Source organism: Eutrigla gurnardus (assembly GCF_963514095.1).
Source record: "Eutrigla gurnardus genome assembly, chromosome: 1".
Taxonomy (NCBI): domain Eukaryota; kingdom Metazoa; phylum Chordata; class Actinopteri; order Perciformes; family Triglidae; genus Eutrigla; species Eutrigla gurnardus.
Genome location: NC_139915.1, coordinates 27348709 through 27373362, shown reverse-complemented (window position 1 = coordinate 27373362; position 24654 = coordinate 27348709). Strand labels below are relative to the sequence as shown.

The following is a 24654-nucleotide window of genomic DNA, read 5'->3' as shown; positions in this document are numbered from 1 at the left end:
GCCTCTTATTCATGTTTATTGGAGTAGCTCCAAATTTGATGCATACACATACACACAGTCTTCATCCCTGTGCTTAATTATTAAGTGTTTGTGTTGTCTGGCAGGAAGCTCCGGCACCACTCAGCTCTAACAGGGAGACTGTGGTGGAGACGGAATGTAAAGCTGACTGGACAACTTTGCTGCTTTTTCAACTCTATCACAGTTGTATACAGTACAGCAAATGTAACATAAAATCATGGTGAAACCTCGTTACCAGTAGCACTGACTTTTTTTTAAAAATGAATCCAGATTGTAAATATTTCAAGAGAGTGAACCAGCAGAATGAGGCATCAGATGGTTTTACTTCCTGCCACTTCAACAACTGATTTTCTCATGCAGCCAAACTATTTGTCACCACAGTGATGGGTTTGGGAAATGCCTGGCAGGTTGTTCGGCCCCCTTTACCTTCGGGGCATCAGAACAAAGCCTTGTATTCACACTGAACACCGTGTCGTGCCTCTGTGACAGCAGACATGTTTCGCATTAGCTTGAAACCTAGAAATAAGTGAAGCGCCAAGAGAGTGTGTCTGCTTTGGGCCTGTAATTAACATTTACGTCTGCTTCTGAGGACAAATTATCCACCACAGACGAGGAAATCCCCGAAACTACAAAAGAAATCAGACAAGAGGAATCTGAAAACCTGAAATGTCTCCGGAGGGCTGCAATAACTACCTTTAAGTACATTTCATCTCGAAAAAACTTGTTAAGCTATGAAGTCAAGTTAGTGCGTTCTAATTTCTACTGTTGATTTATGCTCCACAAGAATGACCTTGACTGTTACCGAAATATAAACATGGTTCGACATTTTAAAGATATGTAACACTTTAGTTTCCTTCTTAGTTGACCCCATTATCACTGTGAGATGCATATATATAGATATTTTATTCACAGACAAACAATAATAAACAAAAATATAAAGCATCACATCAACTTTTTATAGGCAGAGAAACGTCAGAGTATAATTTTTTACAAGACAACTAAAAAGACCAAATCTGAGCACAAATACGTAAATCACAACTAATAACGATTACAGCAAACCATTTAAACAAGAGGGGGATAAAAAAGCACAAGCACAATAACTTGAAGAGTGTATAAAACATTACAAATTGACTTGCAAAATATTCCCAAATGGGTTATTACATTAACCATGGGATTAAAGAGCCCACTAGGGTCAGGACTGCTGCGTTCAAGGACACTAGATGCTCTACAAAGAGCCGTCATGTCTCAGATTGGTAGATGCTACTGTCTCTGAAACAATCCCAAATTATAGTTTGACGGTTAAAAAGTCATCATTATTGAACAGTTAAAAAAAAAACTATCATATTTAAAATAATCTCACGACTTTGCTGTTTTCTTGAGTCCCTAAAATGTTAAAGATTAGCACCGCTGGGCTGGCATTAACATCAAAAGCCTGGTTAATGTGAATAAGTATTGTAAAAAGCATTCAAAATATTGTCCGTGTTCACCCACTGTGTCTTTGTCTAGTGTTTTAGAGCCAGAAGGAAATCACTCGTCTTCCACCGCGGTAGGCGGCTGAAAGGAAACGGGACCAAAGCGAAGACACCGCTTTTCTATTTCAGGAAAATCTTTTTTGCAGCATTAGCATTTTTTTTACATTATTTTTTGTTGTTCTCCTTTTTACAAAACCATCAACTTTATAAAGGTTAATGGTAATATCGTAACACATGTATGTACTACATGTACATAAAAAAATGTATTTTGAGAAGCTACTGTTATTTACAAGCATCCATCTGTCTAAACATTTCCCTTTGTAAAAAAGAAGCTGTGCTTTGTACTGAAACGGTCTTCAAAGGTAGAAAAATACAAGTTTTTGTATCCCACAGACCTGCTCGCAGTATTTTCTGTCATGTCATTCAAAAACACTAATAGCAGACAAAGCCGTCAACAGGTTAACCCCTTACTGTCCTACAAAAATAACTGGTGGACATTAAAGTCATGCATCTGTTCTTTTCACTGGTTTCTGTACAGAATTCAGCTGATTTCTTTACGATCCTGAGTGTGCAAAAAAAAAAAGTCAATATCACTGATGGATGGCTAAAAGTAAGACCAATGTTATGGACTGCTGAGAGAGAAAATTAAAAAAAGCAAAAGGCATCTTCCTGCTCTCTTCACACAGCTTTTCTGCAGAACACTCGTATCACACACACAAGTATTCCAACTACATGTTGCGTGTTCAGTTTACAGTTTCAGAATATTACAGTATGTGAGATGTTTTCCATCATTTTCAAGTTCTGTATGAACGCCTATCGTAATACTACTTACTACACGATACAATGCTGCAAAATCATTTTTGCAAATTGGCAAAGCTTCCTGAAGTTAGTGCAGGATATATTTGATATAACCTTCTGACGAGAACTATCGCAGCTGTGAACTACAACTGGCGTTGAATGAACTCTGCCAACATCGTTTTCCTAAAATATTAACGCTTTACAAAAGTGCATCATCCTCCTGATAACATTTGATGATATACACCGTCTTTAAGTACTCATATATGGGTTTAAAGAGTTGCAAATCCTGACTGCTTAATCAGAAACTTGACTGACTTTTTGCTTTATCATTTGTTCCCATCGGGAACTCCGATCTGTAGTTCTGTAAATCTGATTTGCGTCGTCAGGGTAACATAGGCTGACAAACCTAAACAAATGCTTGTGCTAGACGTACGGCCTATTCCTTCACACAGTGTTTACAAATGGTGGTTGAACGTTAAATTATCATTTTCCATCTGTTGCACTGGGTCACATTTGTAAATGTCTTCATAACCTATCAAATGCCCGAATACAGAATTAAAGTCAAGTGAAATGCATTTAACATGATGTTGTACGTGCTTTACATAATTGTTATTAATGCTTAAAAAAAATAAGTTCATTTCTTATATCCACTGTTCACTTTAACATCTGTACAAATAAAAACATAATAATCATGACAAATGTAATTTAAACAAAAAGGAAAGGAATAAGAATCTCTTAATTGAAACAAACAAAAAAAAAACTCCTCCCATTGCTACAGCCTTTCTGGCACTTTGTCATAATAATTCTGGACAAAATGTGGAGCTCATACTTACACTGTACTGCTTTAATGCACTTAGTCCTCTTTTGCCACAAACAACATGTATATAAAAGTGCTACTGACAGCTGGTGGGGAGGAAGGACTAAGTTACAGATTGGGGATTGGCTGAATGAAGGGGGGGTGGGGGGTGTGGTCTTCCCGTATTTGTAGCCGTTCTTGTCTGCATGCAGTCTGTGTGTTTTAGTCACTGACAGGAAGTGGGTGGATGAAGGGTTTCCCTAAGAGACGCTGGAGCAGCGGATGCTGGGGGAGCCCATTTGTGTGAGCACCTTGTCGAGCCACTGCAGGGGGCCGTTCAGGTGCAGCTCAATCCAGCAGGGGGTGCTGGTCACCGTCTGTCGCCTGGCAGAGACACAAGCAGAGCAGAAACAGATGTTGAGTACACGGGAAGCAGCTGAGAGCAGAACGTGTGTGAGTAAACTCACAAAGTCAAGTTTCAGCAAAGTCAAACTGCTTTACTTTGAAGTGAAAATGAATCTTCTTTCTTCTCCCCTGCCCCGTTCTCTGTGTGTGTTGTCTATTTTCACTGAAAATGCTAAGATCTGATCTATATTAATCATGTTTTATATGGGTCTATATATGCCTCATCTACACGGTGATGGGTTTTGTTGAACCAGAATAGGCAAAACAAGCTTGTCTCTATGTCTACAGAGTTTTAATAATTAAGAAAAAGGTTCATTTATGGGTATCAAACTGAAACTGAAAATATGAAGTTTTGTTTCATTTGTTACTTTGAACAAAGAGTAACAACATTTGTTATCTTTTGTTGAAAAAAATGATGAGAACGCTTCAATTTATTTTGTTTTGTTCTTGATGCATGAAAAAGAAAAACTTTGGAAGAGGCAAGATAAACAAAACTTTCCCAGTCAACCTCTTGATCTCCATATCCTTTGGGGCTTCCCTGATTTCCCTAAAGTCTTCATACAAAAACACTTACTGCCTTTGCCATAGAAGAGAGGAGAGGCAAAAGTGTTGTCAAAACTGCAGAAAACATGCAGATGGTGTATTACACAATGCAGTTTGAATGCGCTATAAAAAAGAGAGGAATTCGATTTTCCAACAGGATTCTGCCTTCATGCTCTGCCATTCACCGTTCCTGTTGTGCTTTTTTTTCTTGACAAATCATGCAAAACTGATCATTTCCTTTTGCGATGAACCAGACCCAGCTGGCAGTCTCTTAAACCTGACTGCTCTGGTTGCAAAAAGGAGTGTGATTAGATAAAAGTCTATGACCCTACTTCTTACTTGATTTCTTATCTCAGTAAACTTTGTAAACATAAGTTTATGGTCTCAGTCTCTAGCCTCAAGTCTTCTTCAACACAGCACGATGTTCACTTTGTGAAGCACTGTCATAATTACAGTAAAATAGATGAAAAAGCAGGGTAGCTTGGTGTGGTTACCTTGTGATTAACAGGTCATTACCACGGCTTTGTTTGGTCTGGAGAGTTTGTCTTACAATTTTAATGACAGCTAAGGCTTAAAAACTTTGGAACTTAACCAAACCTTATGTTTTGAGGTGGCTTGAATTAGGCAATAAAGCAAGACAACTACACCATAATCTCTGAGTCAATTCAAGTTTGTCGTTAATCATCTAATTTATGCGCTGGCAAGGCAGATGAACACAGATTCTTGCCAGCTGAATGATTTCCCTCTGGTTTATATGGTTTGTTTCATTCTCTCGGCAATAAAATCTTCTGTCTGAATAAATTATGTAAAGCAGTTATAGCTTTTGTCAGATCTTTGAATTCATCTTTACATTCCTCTCTTTAGATGCCGTTGTCTATTATTAGTGGATTGAAAACAAAAAACAGGAAAAAGAGAAAAAAAGAACCGACAGTCAGCATGAGAAAAGACAGAGAGTGTGTGATAGGTGTGGGTGGAGGCCTGGCTGGTCCAGTAACCTGAATCCTGTTTTTAACTGTCTCCACATGTCGGCATTTGGTCCGGACAGACTGGTGTGCAGTCGCTCGCAGCACAAATGTTTCCCCCTTGAGGAAACCTCCTGTGCAGGGCCAAGTCCCAGCCAATCATCGGCTCCCCTTTTATTCCGTCTCCTCCTTTCTTACTATCAGTGAGTCAGACTGTATGGAAAACAGGGAGGGAAAGTCTGACATCTCTTTTTGACACAGGACATGTGTGTTTGCTTAAAAATAGTGTGGCGTGCCAACTGACGGCCTGTTTCTATTGATGAGGGCTCGGCGACGTCATACACCGGATTCACCAGAGTGTGAGCAGATGCCGGAGAGTGTGGGTGGATGGATTGTGGGATGTGACTCACGGTCTGTTTGTTTATATTGTCTGTGTTTACATAAGGGCTTGCTAAGGACCAGATCTTTGCACAACCATGCTTATAATGTTGACGACAAATCGGTTGTGGGTTTTACCATCTGCTAAGCAGTTCTGCTGTCTAGCGGTTGGGGTTTACCTTTTAGGAAATGGGTGAGCGGTTTTTACTAACCCACAGCTGATCTGTAACAGCAGCTTACCTGTACTCGGCTCCCCAGCCCTTGACGAAGCTCATGCGGATGGTGCACATCCTGGTGAGTTGGTACACGGCCTCAAACCCCTGGTTGACCGACTGGGCCAGCAGGGCAGCGAACTCCTGGTTATTGAAGATCTTCAGGTTACATCCTGGAGGTAACAACCAACACACAACCACAAGTCAGGACACAATAACTGGTCATAATCACCTTGATTTCAGCTTTTGGGGAGGTTTGGCGTATGAAGCTTTTTGTGGCTCCAGAGGGAGCTGAGACCCGATAAATGTCACACTGTTTTATGAACTGTTTATCGCTTGTTTCAGGAGTGCAATGCTTTTTATGAACACAACAGGAAAAGGTGACTCTGTCATTTGGACACACACCTGGAGGAATCTTGCAGACTGTGGCAGGGTGCCAGCCGTAGCGTTGGTTACAGTTGGGGCTCTGGACAAAGATGGCGCTGTCGCTGAGACACTCAGCAAACACTTCTCCTCCAATGTAATACAGCCGCACACCGCGGCCTGGAAGAAAACAGAGACAGAGCAAACTCAGATTAAAAGCCATTACAAGGAAATGAGCAGTAATTAAAAAAAGCAGAGTAATGTCTTCTAAAAGGAGCATTGTGTGATTATTTATTCACTACCACGTGTGCTCTAAATGGAGTCGTACCGATATGTCTGCGTGTTAACTCGACGGCTGCATTGCGATTGACGTTGGACAAGAGGCCCAGGCAGAAGCGCTCCGAGTTTGAGGGGTCCGTGAAGCCATCCACCGTCAGCGAGGGCTGCGAGGCGTGGAAGGTCTCTCCGACTCGCTGGTTCAGCTCGTAGTAGGAAATAGAGCACCAGAAGGCCGGCTCGCAGTATGTCACTGGCTGAAGATCTGACACAGAGAGATGGAGGAAGATACGGTTTGCTTTCATCAAACAGACAGAGACACTAGTGAATGAAGTACAACACTGTAGTATAGGGGTGGTTGTGAATGTGCACATGTAAATGTGCGGATCAATAACAAACTCTATGCTTGAAACAATACAGGAGGAAACAAGAAAGAGGATAAAAGGATCAAGAAAGAGGCAAAATGTGGGGAGAAAAGGGGCTGAGGTGAATGTGGAGGGGGCAACCATACACAACCAGCCATAATAAGATCAGGCTGAGATTGCGTCACAAAATGTCAAACCCATACGCCGTTTCCCAGAAGTCTTTACCAGACAAAATGTGGAAACTCAACCCTCACTGGTGGAACGCTGGAGCCAAAATTGTCAAATTACAGGCTTATCCATGATAATTTCAGTAACTTAAACTGGTTCTGGTAAATTTGCTCTTTTTCCCCTCAACATGGCCACTCTCTAACAACCTCAGTATTTTGTGCTTGGCTTTGAAGTCCAGAACAGAGCTGGACAATGCTGCCAAATGAAACTGGTGTGATTTGTTATTTCATCAGAGGCTTTCCAGCCGAGCTCCCCTGGCGTTTTTCCATCCTGATAGAATAAACGTCGGGTATTGTCATTGAAGTTAGTGGGGGCTGAACGGTGTCTTGGCCTGTTTAACAGCGGAGACAAAGGCCTCTTTCATCACCTGGTTTCCTCTTACACAAATGGAGCTAAATCAAACAGAAAATTCCCACTGGGGAGATACGCTACTGAAACATTTGTCTGCATGTGAAGCCAGACAGACGGGAAAGTACACAAACACGCACTTACGCACGCACGCACACACACACACACACACACACACACGTAAACACAACTCACCTAAGTTGCTGTGTGTGGGCGAAACGGGGTTAGGTGACAGGTTTGGGGAGCTTGTGTCCATGCTGTGGGTCATCTGGTGATCGCTGGTCTCTCCATCCTCACTGAGGTAGCCTGGGGGTGGCGTTTCTGCACAAAGACACACACACACACAGACAACAACTCATCACATTTGAGGCAAAGTTTCCAAAGATAGATCTGGTGGAAATCTCTGCTGAAACACCTGACAGAAAAGAATAAGCAAACATTTCTGTTCCCATATGTGTTTATACCTCGTTGAGTGGAGTATGATAAAGCTATGTCGGATTACAATTATTAGCTCGTTCAGATCGACTGCAAACATGTATCACTATGTCAGTCTGAAAGGTGTGCGAGGCACTAAGAGCCACCACCAATTTACTGTAAATAAGTCAGTCAGACGCTCGTCATATCCCAACCGTCAACAGCTTAACAGTGGGTTACTTTTGGATAGTAAGACTTGCCGTAAAAGAAATATAAATGAGTTCGAGTCATGTCCGGGAGCACGCCGGTACCTGGTATGTAGTTGCTCTGGGGCTCAATGCCAGCAGGGAAGTTGGTGTTTTCTGGTATTGAATGGCTGTAGTCATCCAGAGGCGGAAACTCACTGGGGATTTCTGTGTGTCTGGGCACAAGCACTGGTGGGAGGACTGTAGAATGGACATAAAGTCAGACACACACACAGCAAGCAGTTCCTTAGAACACAGTGGTAGCGATTGGTTTAATGTCTGGGTAATATAGATAAATATGAAATGCAATGCAAATCCATAACAAAACAATAAAATGATGGAATGAAACCATACAACAGGACAATGTGTGCAATAACTCACATAAGAAATATTAGATACGCTCTCTAGAATAAAAGTATAGCATTCCACAGAAAAGGGCCCCGGCAGCGAAGTGATAAAATCTGCAGAAGAGATAAACATGCTCAGGGCTCTCGTACCTGGCGTCTCTACTCTCTGGTAGTGGTACGGGTTGACACACACTTCATCCTTCTTCGTGTGGAAGGCGTACTCGCACAGCTCCACCGCCCGCAGCTCATGGTGGGACTGCAGGTCGGGCCAGCGCCACAGACGGCAGTAGATGACATGGGGCAAACCTTTCCTGTGGGAGACCTGCAGACGGCCATCCAGAGACCTGCAGGCAGCAGGAGAACAAGAAAAGACTTTGGTCAATAACCTGAAACTTTTTTTCAAATACTGATTTCTAACAAAGAATAGTGTTCTTGTTTCGTATATTAACAATTTCTAGGTCTCATATGCGCAACGTGTAATTTGAAATTTCACAAAAACATGAGACTCCTTACTCCATATTTTCTTTATAGTATTTTGTTACATTATTCCTGCCTTCATTTCTAGATGTATTTTCTTGATGATGGATTAACCAGTTTGGATACAAATTTTGGACTTACCGGTATTATTATCCAATCTGCCTTCCCTATCCCATTTGCAAACTTAAAACGACATTCTGTCGTGTATTTTAAAGACTTTGACATATCCTGTTTGGCTCATTTTAAACAAATTTAAACTGTTATCGATACGATAATTCTCTCAAGTGTTAGAAATATGGCACCTTTTTGTTGGTTGGTAGTTAGAGGCTGTGGCTTTGGAAACTGATACGTGATGGTCCATGGCCAAAATGTAAAAATAAACTCACTTGTATGAGGATACATAACTTTTTTTCAGAAAGATTTAAGCTGACTGTCCACCACACCATACCAACCAGCAGGTGTGACTATTGTTGCTGTTGTCTGGGTTCTGACACTACTTCATACCTGCGAGAATCCCAGCTTTGTGTACGATATTTATGAGGTGATGTCTAATAATAAACAACGGCAATGGCATTTAACAGGAGTTTCATTTGGTAGTATAACAGCTGCACTCATCTATAGAATGCTGTTGGCAGTATGATGATTTAGGCTGCCAGAAAGTAATGAGCGGTAGTTTGAAGCTGCAGATTGTCATAATGGGGATATAGACGCTAATCTCTACACAATGACCTAAAAACACACTCATCATCTTATGCAAGAGGCAACGGCCACATATGTTCCCTCCATCTCCATCTCGCTCACTCTCACATACAAATACAGAGGGTCAAAGGCAAAAGCTAAAGCCCTTTAGAAGGACAAACGTCAAAAAACAAGGCAGTGTACTGTTCAACTACTGACAGCTCAGCAGTGCCCCATCTGGGTCAGGCATTGTACATCCAGCAAGGAGAGAATGGTGTTTTAATTTTTCATGGCAAAGGCTTTCATTCACCGCTTCTGTACTTTAAAAGGGACTGGAAAGTGTGTGTGTGTGTGTGTGTGTGTTTGGGGGAGGGTGTGTTGAGTGTCTAAATGGTGTCTGAGTACTTTGTGTGCACACAAGCATAAAGAGGCAGTTGAAGAGGCAAACCAGCACAGGAGGGAAGCTGAAAAACACATCTAAAAGCCTAATAAGGGACCAAATCTTAAAATTATACATCAGAAGAAATGTCCTGCACCCTACAAACCATATATGACAAGAATCCCCATATACTGAAAGGGTAAGCACATTTATGGACATCTAATGATCGAAGAGTAATTAAGCAGCCATGAAAGTGGACAGCAGAGCTGTCATTACATTAAACAAGGACATTAAATGTGATTAATGCCAAATAATAACACATAAAATAGAAGGTTTGTTTCTTCATAAAAGTCAATGAAAAGAGAATTGGTGTTTTGCTCACTGTACAATCTGCTTTGTTATAGGTGTCTTGTGTTAAAGCTGGTTTGTAGTCCAAATTCCTCATGCAGGATATCATTGCTGACACATACAAAGGGACGTGAGCATATAATAATTATAATAATAAGTATTATTATTCTTATTATTATAATAGGGCTAGGGATGTATCATGTGTCTCAAAGACTTCCGGCTTTTGAAATCAAGGACAAAAAATAGTGAGAGTAGACAAATAAATAAGAACACCTCAGGTTAATGTGCAATCAAGTACCCGCGCAATAAATACTTTGTAGGGTGAATACTGTGTATTTTTATCAACATGTTTAAAGATAATTTGTCACATTTTGCTAAATGTCTTTCCAATAATGTTTGTTAGGGTCTACTCTGCTGTTCCACTGTTGCCGTTTTCCTGTGTTTGGCATCGGCCCGTATCCTCATGATTTAACTGCTGTTTCCCACATTCATTGCATGTTTGTGTGACTGACACAACACCTTTTCATGTCTTTTAGTACCCTTGAAAGTCGCCTCAAAAGTCACTCAAACATGTTTTCAGATAACCATTAAAAGTGAATTGGCATGTAACTCACTGACTCCATTTGCAACCTTGTCTTAAAAGGGTTGGACAAAAATAAAATAAAAATATAGACAGGAAGTAACTTTGAAGCATCTAAATCAGAGTTACATGAAAAAGGCTGCCACAAAATGAATCGCAGGAAATGAATAAAGTCATGGTGGCAGGAGGGAAACATGTGAAATGCATTTGCAAAGAGGAACAGTGATCACATGCGGACACCCAAAACACGGATAAACAAAAACAAAATATTTCCTTAATCAGAGCACAAACTGTGCTCTCAAAACATACCAGAAGGTTTAAATAATACCTCTGTCACAGAATCCACAGAAATAGTGCATTATAATCCTCAAAGAGGTAGTAATTAATAGGATACTGTGGTCATATTAGTAAAGTAGGAGCAGAAAGATTGTGCGTAGAATGTGCTGATCTGATGTCAGTGGTATGTGTGTGTGTGTGTGTGTGTGTGTGTGTGTGTGTGTGTGTGTGTGTGTGTGTGTGTGTTGTCCTGGCTGCTGAGTGGGTGTCTGGTGGGGCTAGACTCTGTGTATAGACTCTGCGTGGGCTGAGACAGACATGCACAAACTGCAGTTACATTACTGGCTATTTGGTTCCCTACAGTACTTAGTGCACTCTTTGTGAAGCTCTTTCCAGTCAGTGTTTTAAGAGAAAGGACTTACAGTAAAAGGTATGATATGATGAGTCACACTAATACGTTCAATAGCTGAACCGCACACATGCAATACAGCACAAAAGAGGATCGACACTCAACCAGAAACGTGACTTTATGTAGCAGAAGCAGTAACTACAACAAACATCACGATGCAATTATATATTTCAAAGCGATAGTTCACAAAAAGCCAAAATTATCCAAGACGGCTAGTAAAAACTAATCCTAAAACTTGAGGCATATGGGAAAAAGATGGAAGAAACTTGGGGAGAGGTTGATATGTGGATGAACTTTCCACTACTCAGTGGAAAAACGGCAACAGTGAGAAGCATATTATCAGGAGGCTTACGGTTAAAATCTCCAAACTCCTGACCGAGCCTAACATCACATTTAAGTTGATGTTTGATTTCTGTGACAGGAACCTGGACACCTTTAAGTTTGATCTGATCAGATGTGTGTCTAAGAGCTCAAGGTGACATAATCTAGTGTCTGACCAACAGTCCAAAACACAAATATATTTTATAAGTCATCAATTTTGAATGTTTGAAAATCAACTAAAAAAGGTACCTCTGAGTTTTTACAGAAAGCAAATAAACTAAAAGGACAAACAACAGCAACAGTCAAAGTCATTGTCCACATGAAACACACAGACAGGTCCAAACACACAATAAACCCTGCTCAATCTGTGACTCACGTTATAGAACACATTTATGACTACTGCATGTTGAATGAGACTTTAATGGGAAAAAAATGTTAAACAAAAAAAAACACTCCTGCATCATCAAGACTGAGCCTGTTGAGAAGAAGTAGAGCCAGCAGCACCGTCTAAACACTTCAGCTGTGAAGCATGAGAGAGAACTGTGACCCCAGACTCCCTGCTGTGTGAACATGGGTGGGATCGGAAGGCTTCCAACAATCCAGGACAGCAGTTTTCAACACCAGAATCTGGTTTTGGCTGGGTTTTTTTTGTTTGTTTCTACAAAGTCATAACTCCAAATGGATGGACACTGATGATGAAGGAATTGCTTCATCTACTTATCTATACATTTGACTAATCATTCCAAAGGCTTTCTTTTTAACGATTGCCGCAGGGGTGAAAAGATTGACTTGATAACCCAAAGAATAAAAAAAAAAATATCCAAATCAGCTGCATTGATTTTTATTTCCTTCTGTGTAAGCAGAGTATACTAGCGTCATCTTCAATGATGGAGAGGGACAAATTAGTATTGATTTTTATGCCATGGGGGGGATTTACAACATCATTGTATCTCATGACCTGAGGGCTTAGGCTGAACCTGACCTTTACGCCCAACCAGTTCTGTATTTGTGTGGCTGGGACTATAATCTGGACACACAAACACACGACGGCATGAGCGAGAGTGAGATAATACAGTACTTCTGAGGGATTCAACCATTTAGTAGTCATCTGTGAAAACAGTGTATTTGAAGGGGAAAGAGGGAGGATATGTGGATGTGACGGATTGTGAAGAGTAGTAGAAACACACATTTTTACGTGTGTGTGTGTGTTTGGCTAACTCACAAAACAGACTCAGACAGAACAGATTGAGCTTCACTGAGCTGGGAGGAAGGGAAGGGGAGGGGGCAGCAAAACAAACACACTGAGGCATGCCCAGTTACGCTCAGAGACACAAACATATACACTGTGTGTGTTCAGCCTGGCGAGGGTCCGAGCAGTGCTGAACACACACACACACACACACACACACACACACACACACACACACACACACACACACACACACACACACACACACACACACACACACACACACACACACACACACACACACACACACACACACACACACACACACACACACACAGCACAACACGAACTCTCCCTGTGGGCTCAGACCTTTTGACATGGACTTTTTTTCTTTTTTTTTACAATTCTGTCAAGCTTCAAACTCAAATGAAAGTCTAAGCTCATTGAAAAGATGCCAGCAAACACTACGAGGACCTAAATGCCTTTAAGAGTCCACATTATTATTTGCAGTCATCAGTCTCCTAAACTGTCACGTAAATAAAAAAAATAAAAAAATTAATGATTTGAGTTGTTTTGAATGCCTGGAAGTAGCAATCTGTCCTAGGAGAGCACAGAGGGGGAGGACAAAGTGGATGATGGATAAAGAAAGGAGGGTGCTGCTGGACAATAGGGCTGGCAGACTGTCTCAACAGCTCAGGGCAGCTCAGAGTGTCTGTGACCGGGCCCCTAAAAAACTCCCCCCTTCCATCTCCTCCGTCTGTCCCACTGTCCCGACCGCCCCTGCCTCTGTCCCAGTGCTGAGTGAGGGTGGGGGTGTATGGGGGCTGAAATGGCCTTTGTGCCTTTCATAAAGTCTGTGGCCAGTCTGCCGAGCCATGACCAGCAGGGCTGCAGTCCAATGACATTCAGCAGCGGGCTGATGTCCTCCAAGAACAACATGTGAAGACACAAATCACTCACCAATCCTGGAGAAGCAATAAAGTTCTGGTTTTGAAACCGGACAAACAGCTTACTGGGGGAATTAAACGGTTCAAAAACTGCTTCTACTGCAGTTACCCCATTTAATGCAGGACACCTGTCGTACAATGATGAATGCACTTTCAACCCACACTGGAACGCTGTTCTTGTACAACTGTTGGCACAGGTTAATCCCTTGTTGTGCCACCATTCAAAGAATCTGCAACTGTAATTAATCCCATTACATAATCATAAAATATAAAAATAGCTACAGTTTCAGCTCTCTCTCTGCAAGCTCTCTTACTCTCATATTTGAGCTGATTGGAGGAAGGTGGTCAGTCTTTAAACAATTTAAATTTAAACAACAATAACACTGTAATAAAGTCCCTAATGAGGACCAAAAAGTCAAGGACGTGAACTGACGCAGGTTTAACCCATGTCACGGTGTAGTATAGACAGGATTTACACTTTATTATTATGATAATAAATAATGGTGGTTTTTGGATGATCCAGGTAAATAACCGGATGAAAAGACGCACAAATTAAATATTCCTATAAATGTTTTATATATACACTGTCTCAGTATAAAAACAGTACAGGAAACTCTGGTTGGTACATTTAAAAATTGCACCGTTTTACTTAAAACACAGTATTGTCTTGTTGCACTGCATTCTAGTCTGCTAGAGCAAAAGTTCACACGATTTTTCTTTGATTTGTGAACACTGGTGCAAAACAGTGAAATTCAAGTAGAAGCTAAACTAAGGTAAAGCTGAATTTGATTTGATTTATTTCATTGGAATACAAACATATCCAAGGGATAAAACATGACAAAGTGCAGACACTTGATTCAACAACAAACAAACAAACAAATAAAGCATCAAGTAATCAATTAGTCAACTGGCAGATTTTTCCTGGCATCTATTTTAAAATCAATCAATCATTAGGTCCAAAAATTCCAGCGAAAATCTTTCTTGTTCCAGATTCTCAAATATGCAGAGTTGCAGCTGTCCATGTCTCATGTGATATTAAACTGAATATCTTTGAAGTTCTCAACAAATACAAGACATTTTAGAGATCAAATGATGAATTGAGAAGACAACCAAAAGACTGATCAATAATGAAAGTAGTCATTTGTTGCAGTCCCAGAAAGAAGCCTTTGTTCGTTGACACTGAGGGATAGATGGTCCAGCCTTAGACTTCAAAAATCTAACGGATTTAAAAAATATTTTTTTCTTTCGCGTAACCACAAATATTTCATCACTACGGGGCCGCAGTGATCAACTTGATCACAAAAGAAAAATGATCAAAGTGCACAACTGTTGGCTTGTGAGTACATTCCAGCAGAGCGGTGCAACTCACAGGAACATATTCCACACACACACCTCCCACTCCCTCTGGAAAAGCCATCAGACTTCTCTTTTTTCTTACAAAAGAAAAGAGGGGGTGTGTGAAGGAAGAGAAACAAGAATAGAGTGTGAGCGAAAGGCAAGTCTGACAGTAACCCACAGGTGATATCATATCCTGAAGTGTGCTGGGACCAATGAAGGATGTGAAATCGGAAACCAGCAGACAAACGACCGGGCCAGGCTGGACGACAAATAACATAGTCTGGACTCAAAAACGTAGGGACACCATAGAGGACTGGGAACCATTAGCTTTACTGTAAATGGTCAATGAGCTGAGCAGTCTGTCTCTCTATTTCTGCGTCAAAATGATGAATGACTGAAAATATTCCACATGCAAGTCATCAATAAATTTCTCTCCACAGTCCGGTTAAGTTTTTTTTCCGACAGCAGGGCAGAATGTAGGCAGGTCTACGAGTCCAGTGAAATTAATGCGTCCCCCCCACCCCCGGTTCTTTTGAACAGATAGCTCCATCTGGATACGATATCCCACAACGGGAAATTTCCGCAATAAAACAAGTTTGCAGTATGATTCAATGTTGAGTGTGATTTGATTAACAGCTGATATTAACTAAAAAAATTAGAAAGATTCTTTTAAGGTTTGCTCAGTAACTCGTCATCCCCGTGGTCTCTCTGGCAGTGGTTGATTGTTGATTGATTACTTTCTCCACTGATTGCCAGAGATCTGAAATATAGGCCAAAATAATTAAATTAGGTGGAAAAAAAGTTTTAAAAAAGCTGTATCAAGTGCGTAATATATATATTTATTATATAATATAATAAGAAATATACTGCTGTTAACAGATGATCAAATAAAATAAGTCTTTGCCATTCTTACCAAATTTGTTTCTATGGGAAAACATTAGTTTCTATCCATTACAAGGCAAGACAGAGGATGATATTTGTCACATCTATATTCTTTGTGAACATCCTTTTACACATTTATTAAATCAGGCTCTATTTTTCATTTATCTACAACGATAGTGACCAGAGAGCTTTTTTCTTGTGACAATATCATTATCCCGGTAATGGAGATTCACCACGACCACCTTATGTTTTTATCGTGATCCAGAGCACCCAGGGTTCCAAGCACTCCAGAAAATAAGGCATTGTTAAATATGCCAGCAGTGTGCACATCGGGAGACCAAGACTTTAATCACAGGGTTTATTACAACAGTGAAATAATTTGGTCCACGGCCTCTTGAGTTGCTATATTGGGTGTCCTCGAAGGTAATGTTTCTGCAGAGCTCTTAGCGAGACTCAAGCTCCTGGTTCTTCTTTTTTTCGGCTGAAGTGGTGCTCTCATCTTAAGAGTGGATTCAGACATGAATGTTTCAGACACGCTAATAAAATCAATGCCAGCTAGAGTCCCACAGAGATTCTCATCTATGTCTTTTTAAGTGAGTCATTGACCACGTTGGCATCTTCATTATGAACTTTTACAGAAGTCATTTATCGCACTCTTTCTGCATTTGTACTTGGCCTTCAACTAATCTCAACATCTCCTTTTAAACCCCGGCTCCTTCACATCAAGTTGTTTCTCCGCACACATCCAGCTGCAGTCCAGCACCCTCCAGCAGCAGCAGCAGTAGCAGCGGTGGTGGTGGTGGTGGATGGTAGTGGCCAGTGGAGCACAAAGACATGCTTGTTGTCTGGTGAACGTGTCCGTGTGTGCGCTAGACTGTGCACGTGCACTCCCCCGCAGATAGTGAGAAGGCCAAGTTGAGGCAGGGCTGTCTCTCTAACCCCCTCCAACCCCGGAGCAAGCCGAAAACCAAACAGCAGCCGACGCCCTCCTTACGGCCCCGGCAGGCAGAAGGAGCATTCCTCTGAGCTGACTAACCATACACACATACATACATACACAGATACGACATGAATGATGACATAAAATCCATTTCATAGTGATCAGCATGACTGTAGTGATCATGCTTTTGATTCATAAATAATGACTTAAAAGTTTAAACCAGTTCATGTCGTTCAATGTGATTTCAATTAAAAACTTTAAAATAAATGTCCAATAACTGTTCCACACACTTTCATTTAAAACACCAGACATATCACTATATCATCACTATGACAGTAAACAATGAAATGATTACACACACATTCAGTGCAGCGGTATTCACTTTCTGTCAGGTAAATCAAACATTGACAAGGATCCTCAACCCAACTGTTAAGGGCAATGTATGTCCATCATTAGAGCAGCCAACCACACACAGACAGACAACACACATAACCTCTCTGTGACCCGTCTTGTATCGCGTCCCTGTCGAACAAAGCCGTCTCAAATGACTCAGGTGTGATACTTGAAATGAAAGCTACCTTAGTGTGAGAGAGAGAGGGAGAGACAGACAGAGAGAGAGAGTGTGAGTGTGTGTGTGTGTGTGTGTGTGTGTGTGTGTGTGTGTGAGACTGCGTGTGCTGTTGGAAAAAAAAGGAGATGGTAGACTTTTGACCACACTGACGCATAATGAACATAAATGTCGGACATAAAAAGGGCAAGAGGTCAGCAAGGATTTCCCAAATCCGATTCTTAAAGCGTCAGCACAAGTACTTTGATTATGTAATATTGCGATACTCAACATCGTGCTACCAACGCCGACTACGGCATGGAAACCAAGAGTGTGCGTCAAATACGACATGACAGCTGGTTTGGGAGACGTCATGGCAATGTAGAAAAAAATCAGACAAACAACATGCACTGATGAAGACAGGATGATGCACAGACCTCCCCTACGCTAAACGGCAGGATGCGTCGAACAGTGGCGCACACTGTTTGTACAGAGTGCATGTGTGGCATTCGGGCAGGTGTCAAGTACGGCAAGTGAGGCAGTGCAAGCACACACAATGTCTTCTTGACATAGCAGCTGCAGAGTGTGTGTCTGTGTGCATTTAATGTCATCAATCATCCAGACACACAAACACGCGTCCTTTGATGCTGAACTGCCGTCGAGCTGGAAAACAAACCAGTTCTACCTCAGCTTTTTTTTTTTTTTTTGTCGCACGCCAACCAAAGTAACCGTCCATGTCAGTAATCCAACACGCCGCCTCTCGCCAAATATTCTGTCTCCTTCTCGTCTAAACCCTTGGCTTTCTGGTTTACCCCTCTCCTTCACATTCTGATCCTCTCTCTGTCGCTTTCACTCTTTTTTAAATTTCTGTCTTCTTCCATCTATAATTTACGTGTCGTCCTTCCACAATAAATCTCATTCCCCCACTATGACAGGCCGTCCCCTGCAGCACCAGACACAACACTGGGAATCCCAACTCTACTTCATCCCTTTGTATTTCCCTTTTGATTCTCAGAGCGCTTCACTCTACAGCATGAACCTGGCTGTTAGAGACTTTTATTGTGCCGTTCTGGATCATAACTGTACATGATTGTGGAGCACCGGTTATGACGCAAAATGATTCACAGGCTGACTTAGTCAACAGAAGGCATCCCTTTCAACAACCCTGTTAAGCAGTGACATGTATGTGTATACAGCTGTTGACCCAGGTCTGGTCCAGTGAATGACAACGTTATATCTGAGAATTACGAGTCTCTTTGTCCTCCTCTACTTCTTTCAAATCTCTCAGTCTTTGTCCACGTTATGTCTCTTCCCTGCCTTTTCTTGTTTTATCCTCATCTTTTATTTCTGTGCTCGGGATTCCTTCGCTCCCTCCCTCCTGCCCTGACACGCAGCAGTGTGAATCAGACTGAAGTCTCGCTAGCAGGAGGGATGTGTGTGGACAAGACAAGAGCACTCCCCAGCACTGGCCAAAACCCAGACTAAGTCAAAGCAGGTAGGAGTGAGGAATCCTCTCCCCCAGGGCTCTGTGAAAAAAACGCAACACACACACACGTACACGCAACACACACCTTGAATAATTTATTTTAATAAACCAACAGTGTCTCCCTCCAAAGAAACTGCTGTTGGAATGCTGCATGATTCTGCTGCTCTGTAAACCTACTCGCTCTTTAATCACTGTAATACACAGAGCCTGTGACACCGACATGTTTATCTTTCTGTTAAGGATGGTTGTTTGGCTTTCTCTGTTAAAAAAAGTTTCCTCTGCTAAACATGACCGAACCATTACAGATAGGCAGATAATGTGTGTGTAGACAATGAAAGAAGCTATTGACAGACATGTTAACTTAGTACCTCTTGCTAATTTCAAAGTCGGACAAATCTGTCTATCCATTGTTACAAAAACAGTGCAGTTTTTTAAAGGTCTCTCTTCAGTCTCGTCTGCCACTACAACGTAATATTCATGATCAGGGTGCAGCATTTACAGAACACCGCTTCCTAATTACTCATGTTTAGTTTGCGCAATATAAGTGCTGAAACTACAGACTAGTCAATTGCCAGGAAATTTGTTGATTAAAGTAATTTATCTAGCAAAAAGGACAAAGTGTTGTCGGTTCCAGTTCCTCAAATGCGACTATTTTCTGGTTTTATTTACATGTCCAGTCGTGTCTATCGTCGGTTCATTTTCCAGAACCAGCGGAAAACAGCACAGCAGATGTTTCTCTATTTTTTTGTGGACTAGAAATGAATTCTGGTGAATCAATGTTACTGAATGATTCAATAGCAGTGTGCTTCAGTAGGCTGTGAAAAGTGAGCGTATGAATGAAACATTACGCTGTTCACTTTTACTCATTTGCTAATTCCATCAGGACTTCATGCTACAGTTACAGAACATAACCTAACTGTTCATGATGGCTGTTACCCTTTCATTTAGCTTATGCTAATCACTAGCAGCAATGCTTATAACTACCAATTATCGCTAATGCTAACGGATAACATGCTGACTATTGTTGCAAAGCATGAAAGCTGGGTCCGTATACTGTACGTCACCTGGCTTCAGATCAGCTAATCGCAAAATGATAATGTATTAGCTGGGTTTCAACCAGTAGAGGGCATAGACTATTTATAGCATATTTATAAGACAATGTGTAGAATTAAAATACTTTGCACTAGATTAGGCCCTAAATCCATTAACAACACTACTAAATTAAACTCTCTCTCACACACACACACACACACACACACACACACACACACACACACACACACACACACACACACACACACACACGCACACGCACACGCACACGCACACACGCACGCACGCGCACACGCACACAGGCACATAGGCACACACACAGGCAAAAAGTAGTTTTCATTCGCAAAAAGAAACCAAGATTGAACTAAAGAGCAGCCTCTTGCATCAAAGTCTGATGTTCAACAGTCACTGGATACTTGAGGGCTTTGGTTTATAACAACCTGAAATATTTACCCAATCCCAGGAATTCTTGACACGTACTTTTCTGTTTAAAAATGCCCCGGGAGTCTCCTTAAACAACAGAGTTAAAGTAATTTGTTAGTCATCCTTTCGCGTTCAGGGAGTGCAGGCTACCACACTTCACACCCACCCCTTTCCCCATCGGAAACTGGTAAACTTTCATGGCTTGACGCATTTTACACACCGATGTTTGTGACTAACCCAAGTTTACAGCTCATAGGAAGAGAGGATTTTAAAAAGAGAAAGAGGGAGGGAGTGTCGGTCAACACCACAACGCCACAATTGCTCGTTGTTGAGTGAGTAAGGCTTGAACTTGGACAGTAGCCCCGGCATTCACTTTGCTTACTACTCCTAAAAAAAAAGTGAAAACAGCTCATTGTGAAAACCAAAGTGACCTAAAAGGCAAGTAAAGCAGTAGCTCTGCCCACGTGATCAGCATATATGATAAACTGTAAAAGCCCTTTGTTTCCAAATTAAACTGGGAATATAAATCAAAGTGACTGCGACTAATGTTTTTTTCATGGGACGCTGGCTTTATCTCCAGTATAAACATGTTGGGACATACACACACACACACACCGCCCACGTTAACCACCCACACCCAAAAATAACTGTGTCTGGACCAAACTCACCATATGCAGGCTCTGCTTAAACAAGTTGTGATACCATGGCTTCAAACCAGAGACCTTCATGTTATTTTAATGTCATCTAGCAGATCGCAGCCCTTTAAAAATATGATAGCTGACTTTCCAACGATCTAATTTTTACTACTTGCCGTGACAGATTTGGTAGAAAAAACTTGGACAAAACCGGTAAACATCCTTAACTTTGTTTGACATTACTGGAAGACATTAGCCTAGAGTTATAAAATTCAGCTTCTAGTCCTTCTGGAAATGTGGTATTTGAATCAGCTGTGATGGGTAAATCACCTGTTTCCCCCCCCCCTCCCCCTTTTCAGTAATCCTACCTTAAATTCCCCCAACAGATACATGATCTGCTAATCCACCACTGGTTCCAACTATTGACTCAATCATTGCACCAGTGCCTGCTTCCTTCAGCAGTCAGCATCATGGCAAACCATCATCAAGAGGGGTAGCAATGAGCCTCATTAGGGAGTACATGTGTCAGAGAGATAGGAGCTGACCTCCTCATGGACAGGCCTGAACACGCAGGCAGCTGCTGTCAGCGAGCCAGAACATAGGGGAATTAATAGAAACAGCAGCTCTCCAGGGACACTGTTAGCCCACACTGACAGCCAGCTCTGATCTGGAGGTCATCTTAATACACCCCCCACCCCCCTCTTCTTCCCCTCTGCATTAGTGGTGGGATATATAAAACCTGGATCATGACAAACATTATTTAACTTTCCGGGTAGGCTTAACTCGCTGAACGCTCACCCGGGCCCGTGCAAGCTGTGATATGCACACTTGCGGCAATAAAGAATGTGGGAGTGCCCTGTGTGGGTTTCAATTTTCATCCGACACGCAGTATGCTCTTAAATCTAAATTGCCCACACATGCAAGTGAGATTTTGTGGACACAAGCAAAAGTTTGAGACCTTTACTTGTTCCTTACAACTTGAAAAAAGTATGGTAGAGACATAACATACAATCTGTTGCCAGTTATGAGTTACACTTGACAGAAAATAATGCAGTTTAATATGACAACCCTGCCATAAATCATACTTTCATGAAGGTTATAATGCTCAGTTTTGATTCAACTTTAGATTGTAGGGCTGTTGAATTGTTTCGCACCGTAGTAAGAGGCATGTTCTATAATTTAGACTGAAATCACTTAGCACTGCAAATAATTATTGTTGTCATTACTGATTCATCATCAAATGATTTTCCCTATTAAATAACGTAATTGTTTGGACTAGACACTGTTTTAAATGTATTTTTACACACAGTCCAAGGAGATGCATTCAAAACAAGTATGCTAAAGAAACTGGTAAATTAGTGTATGTAACATATTTATAAAGGCAATTCACATACTGTGAGTGTGTGAAGACAGACAACTTTGAGTGCCACATTGTTCAAAATAATATTATGTTATATGAAAGGAAATAAGTAATAACTCAAGACTTTTAGCAGACATGGTCTGTGTTTACAAAGCAGCTCTTCTCACCTGCAACAGCCTTTCATCAAGGGAGGACAGTAACTGCTTCATAAGCAGTTAAGCGGTGCTTATACCTGAACTAGATGCCTTAATAAGCAGTGAATTGATGTTGAATGCCAGAGTCGATTATATGAGTAAAACACCGTTTTTATAGGCACAAAAGGAGGCTGCAGAGATGCACTGGAAGTCAGCTGCACAGACTCGCCTACGCACTAACACAAACCCACGGCGGTAGAAAGCGTTCCAGATTAAGGCCAAGTTATATAACTTGGGACTCCATTTATGCGTTTGCGTTGCATGTATGCAGCCGGCTAGTCAACGCACACATTACGTCCCCTTTATTCAATACGACCCCCCAGTGAAATACCAATTCCATCACACACACACACACACACACACAAACTGCCCAAAAAAAACTTAAAAAGTAACGTGTACGTCTGATGGCATGTCAGCTAACTGACGCTATGTATTTGCTAGCTGTCCCTATGGGACCGCCGTTAGCTTCATTAAGCATTCATTTACATTAGCCCAACGATTTATTGCGCGAGAGTTTTTGGAATAGTTGACCGCGAGACAGGAAGTGGAAACGTCAACTTTTAAACGGCAAAGTGGGGGGATGCCGTAGGCTGGTTAAGGTGAGCGATGCTACAGTTAGCTACAGACCGGGTTAACGTTTGAGTTTCTTTATCGAAGCTGTAATTAACGACGCACGTCCGGACTGAAGTGTCCGACTCAGCTAGCTAGGATGCTGCATTCACGGTCACCGTCAACCCCCCCGACCCGACCCGCTCACCTCGGGATAGTGATGCATTTTGTGTTGATGTTCTGCGTGGTGATGGCTTTCTCCAGCTCGTCCAGTTGTCCCGTCTTCTTCAGCTTCTTCACCAGACTTTTCACCGCCTTCTCGCACCACTTCTCCTCCTGGCCGTTCTGCTCGCCCTTCTTCCAGCCCAAAAGTCTCTTGACAATGGGGGGAGTGAAAGGCAAAATTGACATCTTGAGTTCAGTTTAAGTCCTTCCAGTGTCGAGAAGTCCGGGCAGTTTGTAGCATTAAAAAAAACCCACAAACGGCAATGGCTGCTCTTCAGATACGGTTCAAAACGGTGTGCTGTAGAAGCGTTGCGTGGTTGAAAACAAACTGTTGTTGTTTATTAGACGCCGCGCAGATGCAGCCCGGAGTTAAACCCTCCAGTTTTCGCGCACTCCGTCTGGCTCGAGTTCAGCGGCGAACTGTGTTTGTGTGCGCCGGTAGTCTCTGTTGCGCTGTGGATTTAGTGGTACTCCGCCGTGAAAGCTAGTCCCGCCTGCACCGCTTTAACCCGGGGCTGTTTTTAAAACACACCCAGCGCAGGTTACACCCAAACTACAACACTTAACGCGAACGGGGTTTCAAACGCGGAATCGGAAGTGCTTTCTCTCCGCGTTTTACTGCCGCTCTAACCTCCGAGGTGCAAAGTTTTGTTGAGTTCAGAGTCATCCGCGGGTGCTGGGTCCCCCCCCCCCTCTTCTCCAGTCTAAAGTCTGCAAGAAGTCTGCATCTGATGCAAATGCAGGAGCTGCTGCTGAGAGTCACCATTCAGGCTTCAGAGTGCACACGGCAGACGTGTGAGAGGCCGGCCTGTGCAGCTGGCCAAATGTGCTGCGCTGATATTGCACAATCCCTGCCTTTTTATAACTGCTGCTTGCTGATAAAAGTTGCACGTGGCTCTGCTTCAAAAAGCTGTCACATGCACAGATCACTTGGTTTGACCTAGGTGACAACTAGCAAAACAGTTAATCGCCATGGGACTGCATTTAGAAGTATCTAAGTGAAGGTGTCCTTTTTGTGTCGCACCATATTTATACTTTTTCCTCAGAGGAATAAAGTTTAGGTTTTTAGCTTTAAGAGGAAAATAAACATTTTATTATTGGAAATCCTTTAATTATCCAACAGGCAGTCATGTGAATGCTTTTTCATAAGGACACATTCCTGTGTGTGTTTATTGTGGACTTGTGGGGTTTGAAAAGCGGCTACTGGGTTGTTTGTCTCCATATGGGTAAATAACTTAGGAGCTGCTG

At 41.9% G+C, this 24654-nt stretch overlaps 1 protein-coding gene across 1 annotated transcript; it reads right to left on the bottom strand.

The window, feature by feature from the left end:
* Positions 1 to 897: 897 nt before the first annotated feature.
* LOC311015159 (mothers against decapentaplegic homolog 3) lies at positions 898 to 23840 on the bottom strand. The gene is made up of 8 exons (XM_084012266.1): positions 23390 to 23840; positions 8321 to 8514; positions 7890 to 8024; positions 7360 to 7485; positions 6276 to 6488; positions 5990 to 6127; positions 5613 to 5763; positions 898 to 3468 (listed from the first exon to the last, which is right to left on the bottom strand). Exons 1-8 carry the CDS (start codon positions 23590 to 23592, stop codon positions 3345 to 3347), a joined length of 1284 nt encoding a protein of 427 aa, XP_083868392.1. The 5' UTR covers positions 23593 to 23840; the 3' UTR covers positions 898 to 3344.
* Positions 23841 to 24654: the final 814 nt, after the last annotated feature.

What these genes read in the sequence shown, in the direction of transcription:
- LOC311015159 (XM_084012266.1), bottom strand. Translation starts at nt 23,592, where the DNA reads ATGTCAATTTTGCCTTTCACTCCCCCCATTGTCAAGAGACTTTTGGGC. An exon ending in CCAGAGCAACTACATACCAG is followed by an intron (nt 7,486 to 7,889) that starts GTACCGGCGTGC and finishes GTCTTTGTGCAG; the next exon opens with AAACGCCACCCCCAGGCTAC. An exon ending in AGTCTGCAAGATTCCTCCAG is followed by an intron (nt 5,764 to 5,989) that starts GTGTGTGTCCAA and finishes GTTGGTTGTTAC; the next exon opens with CTCCAGGATGTAACCTGAAG.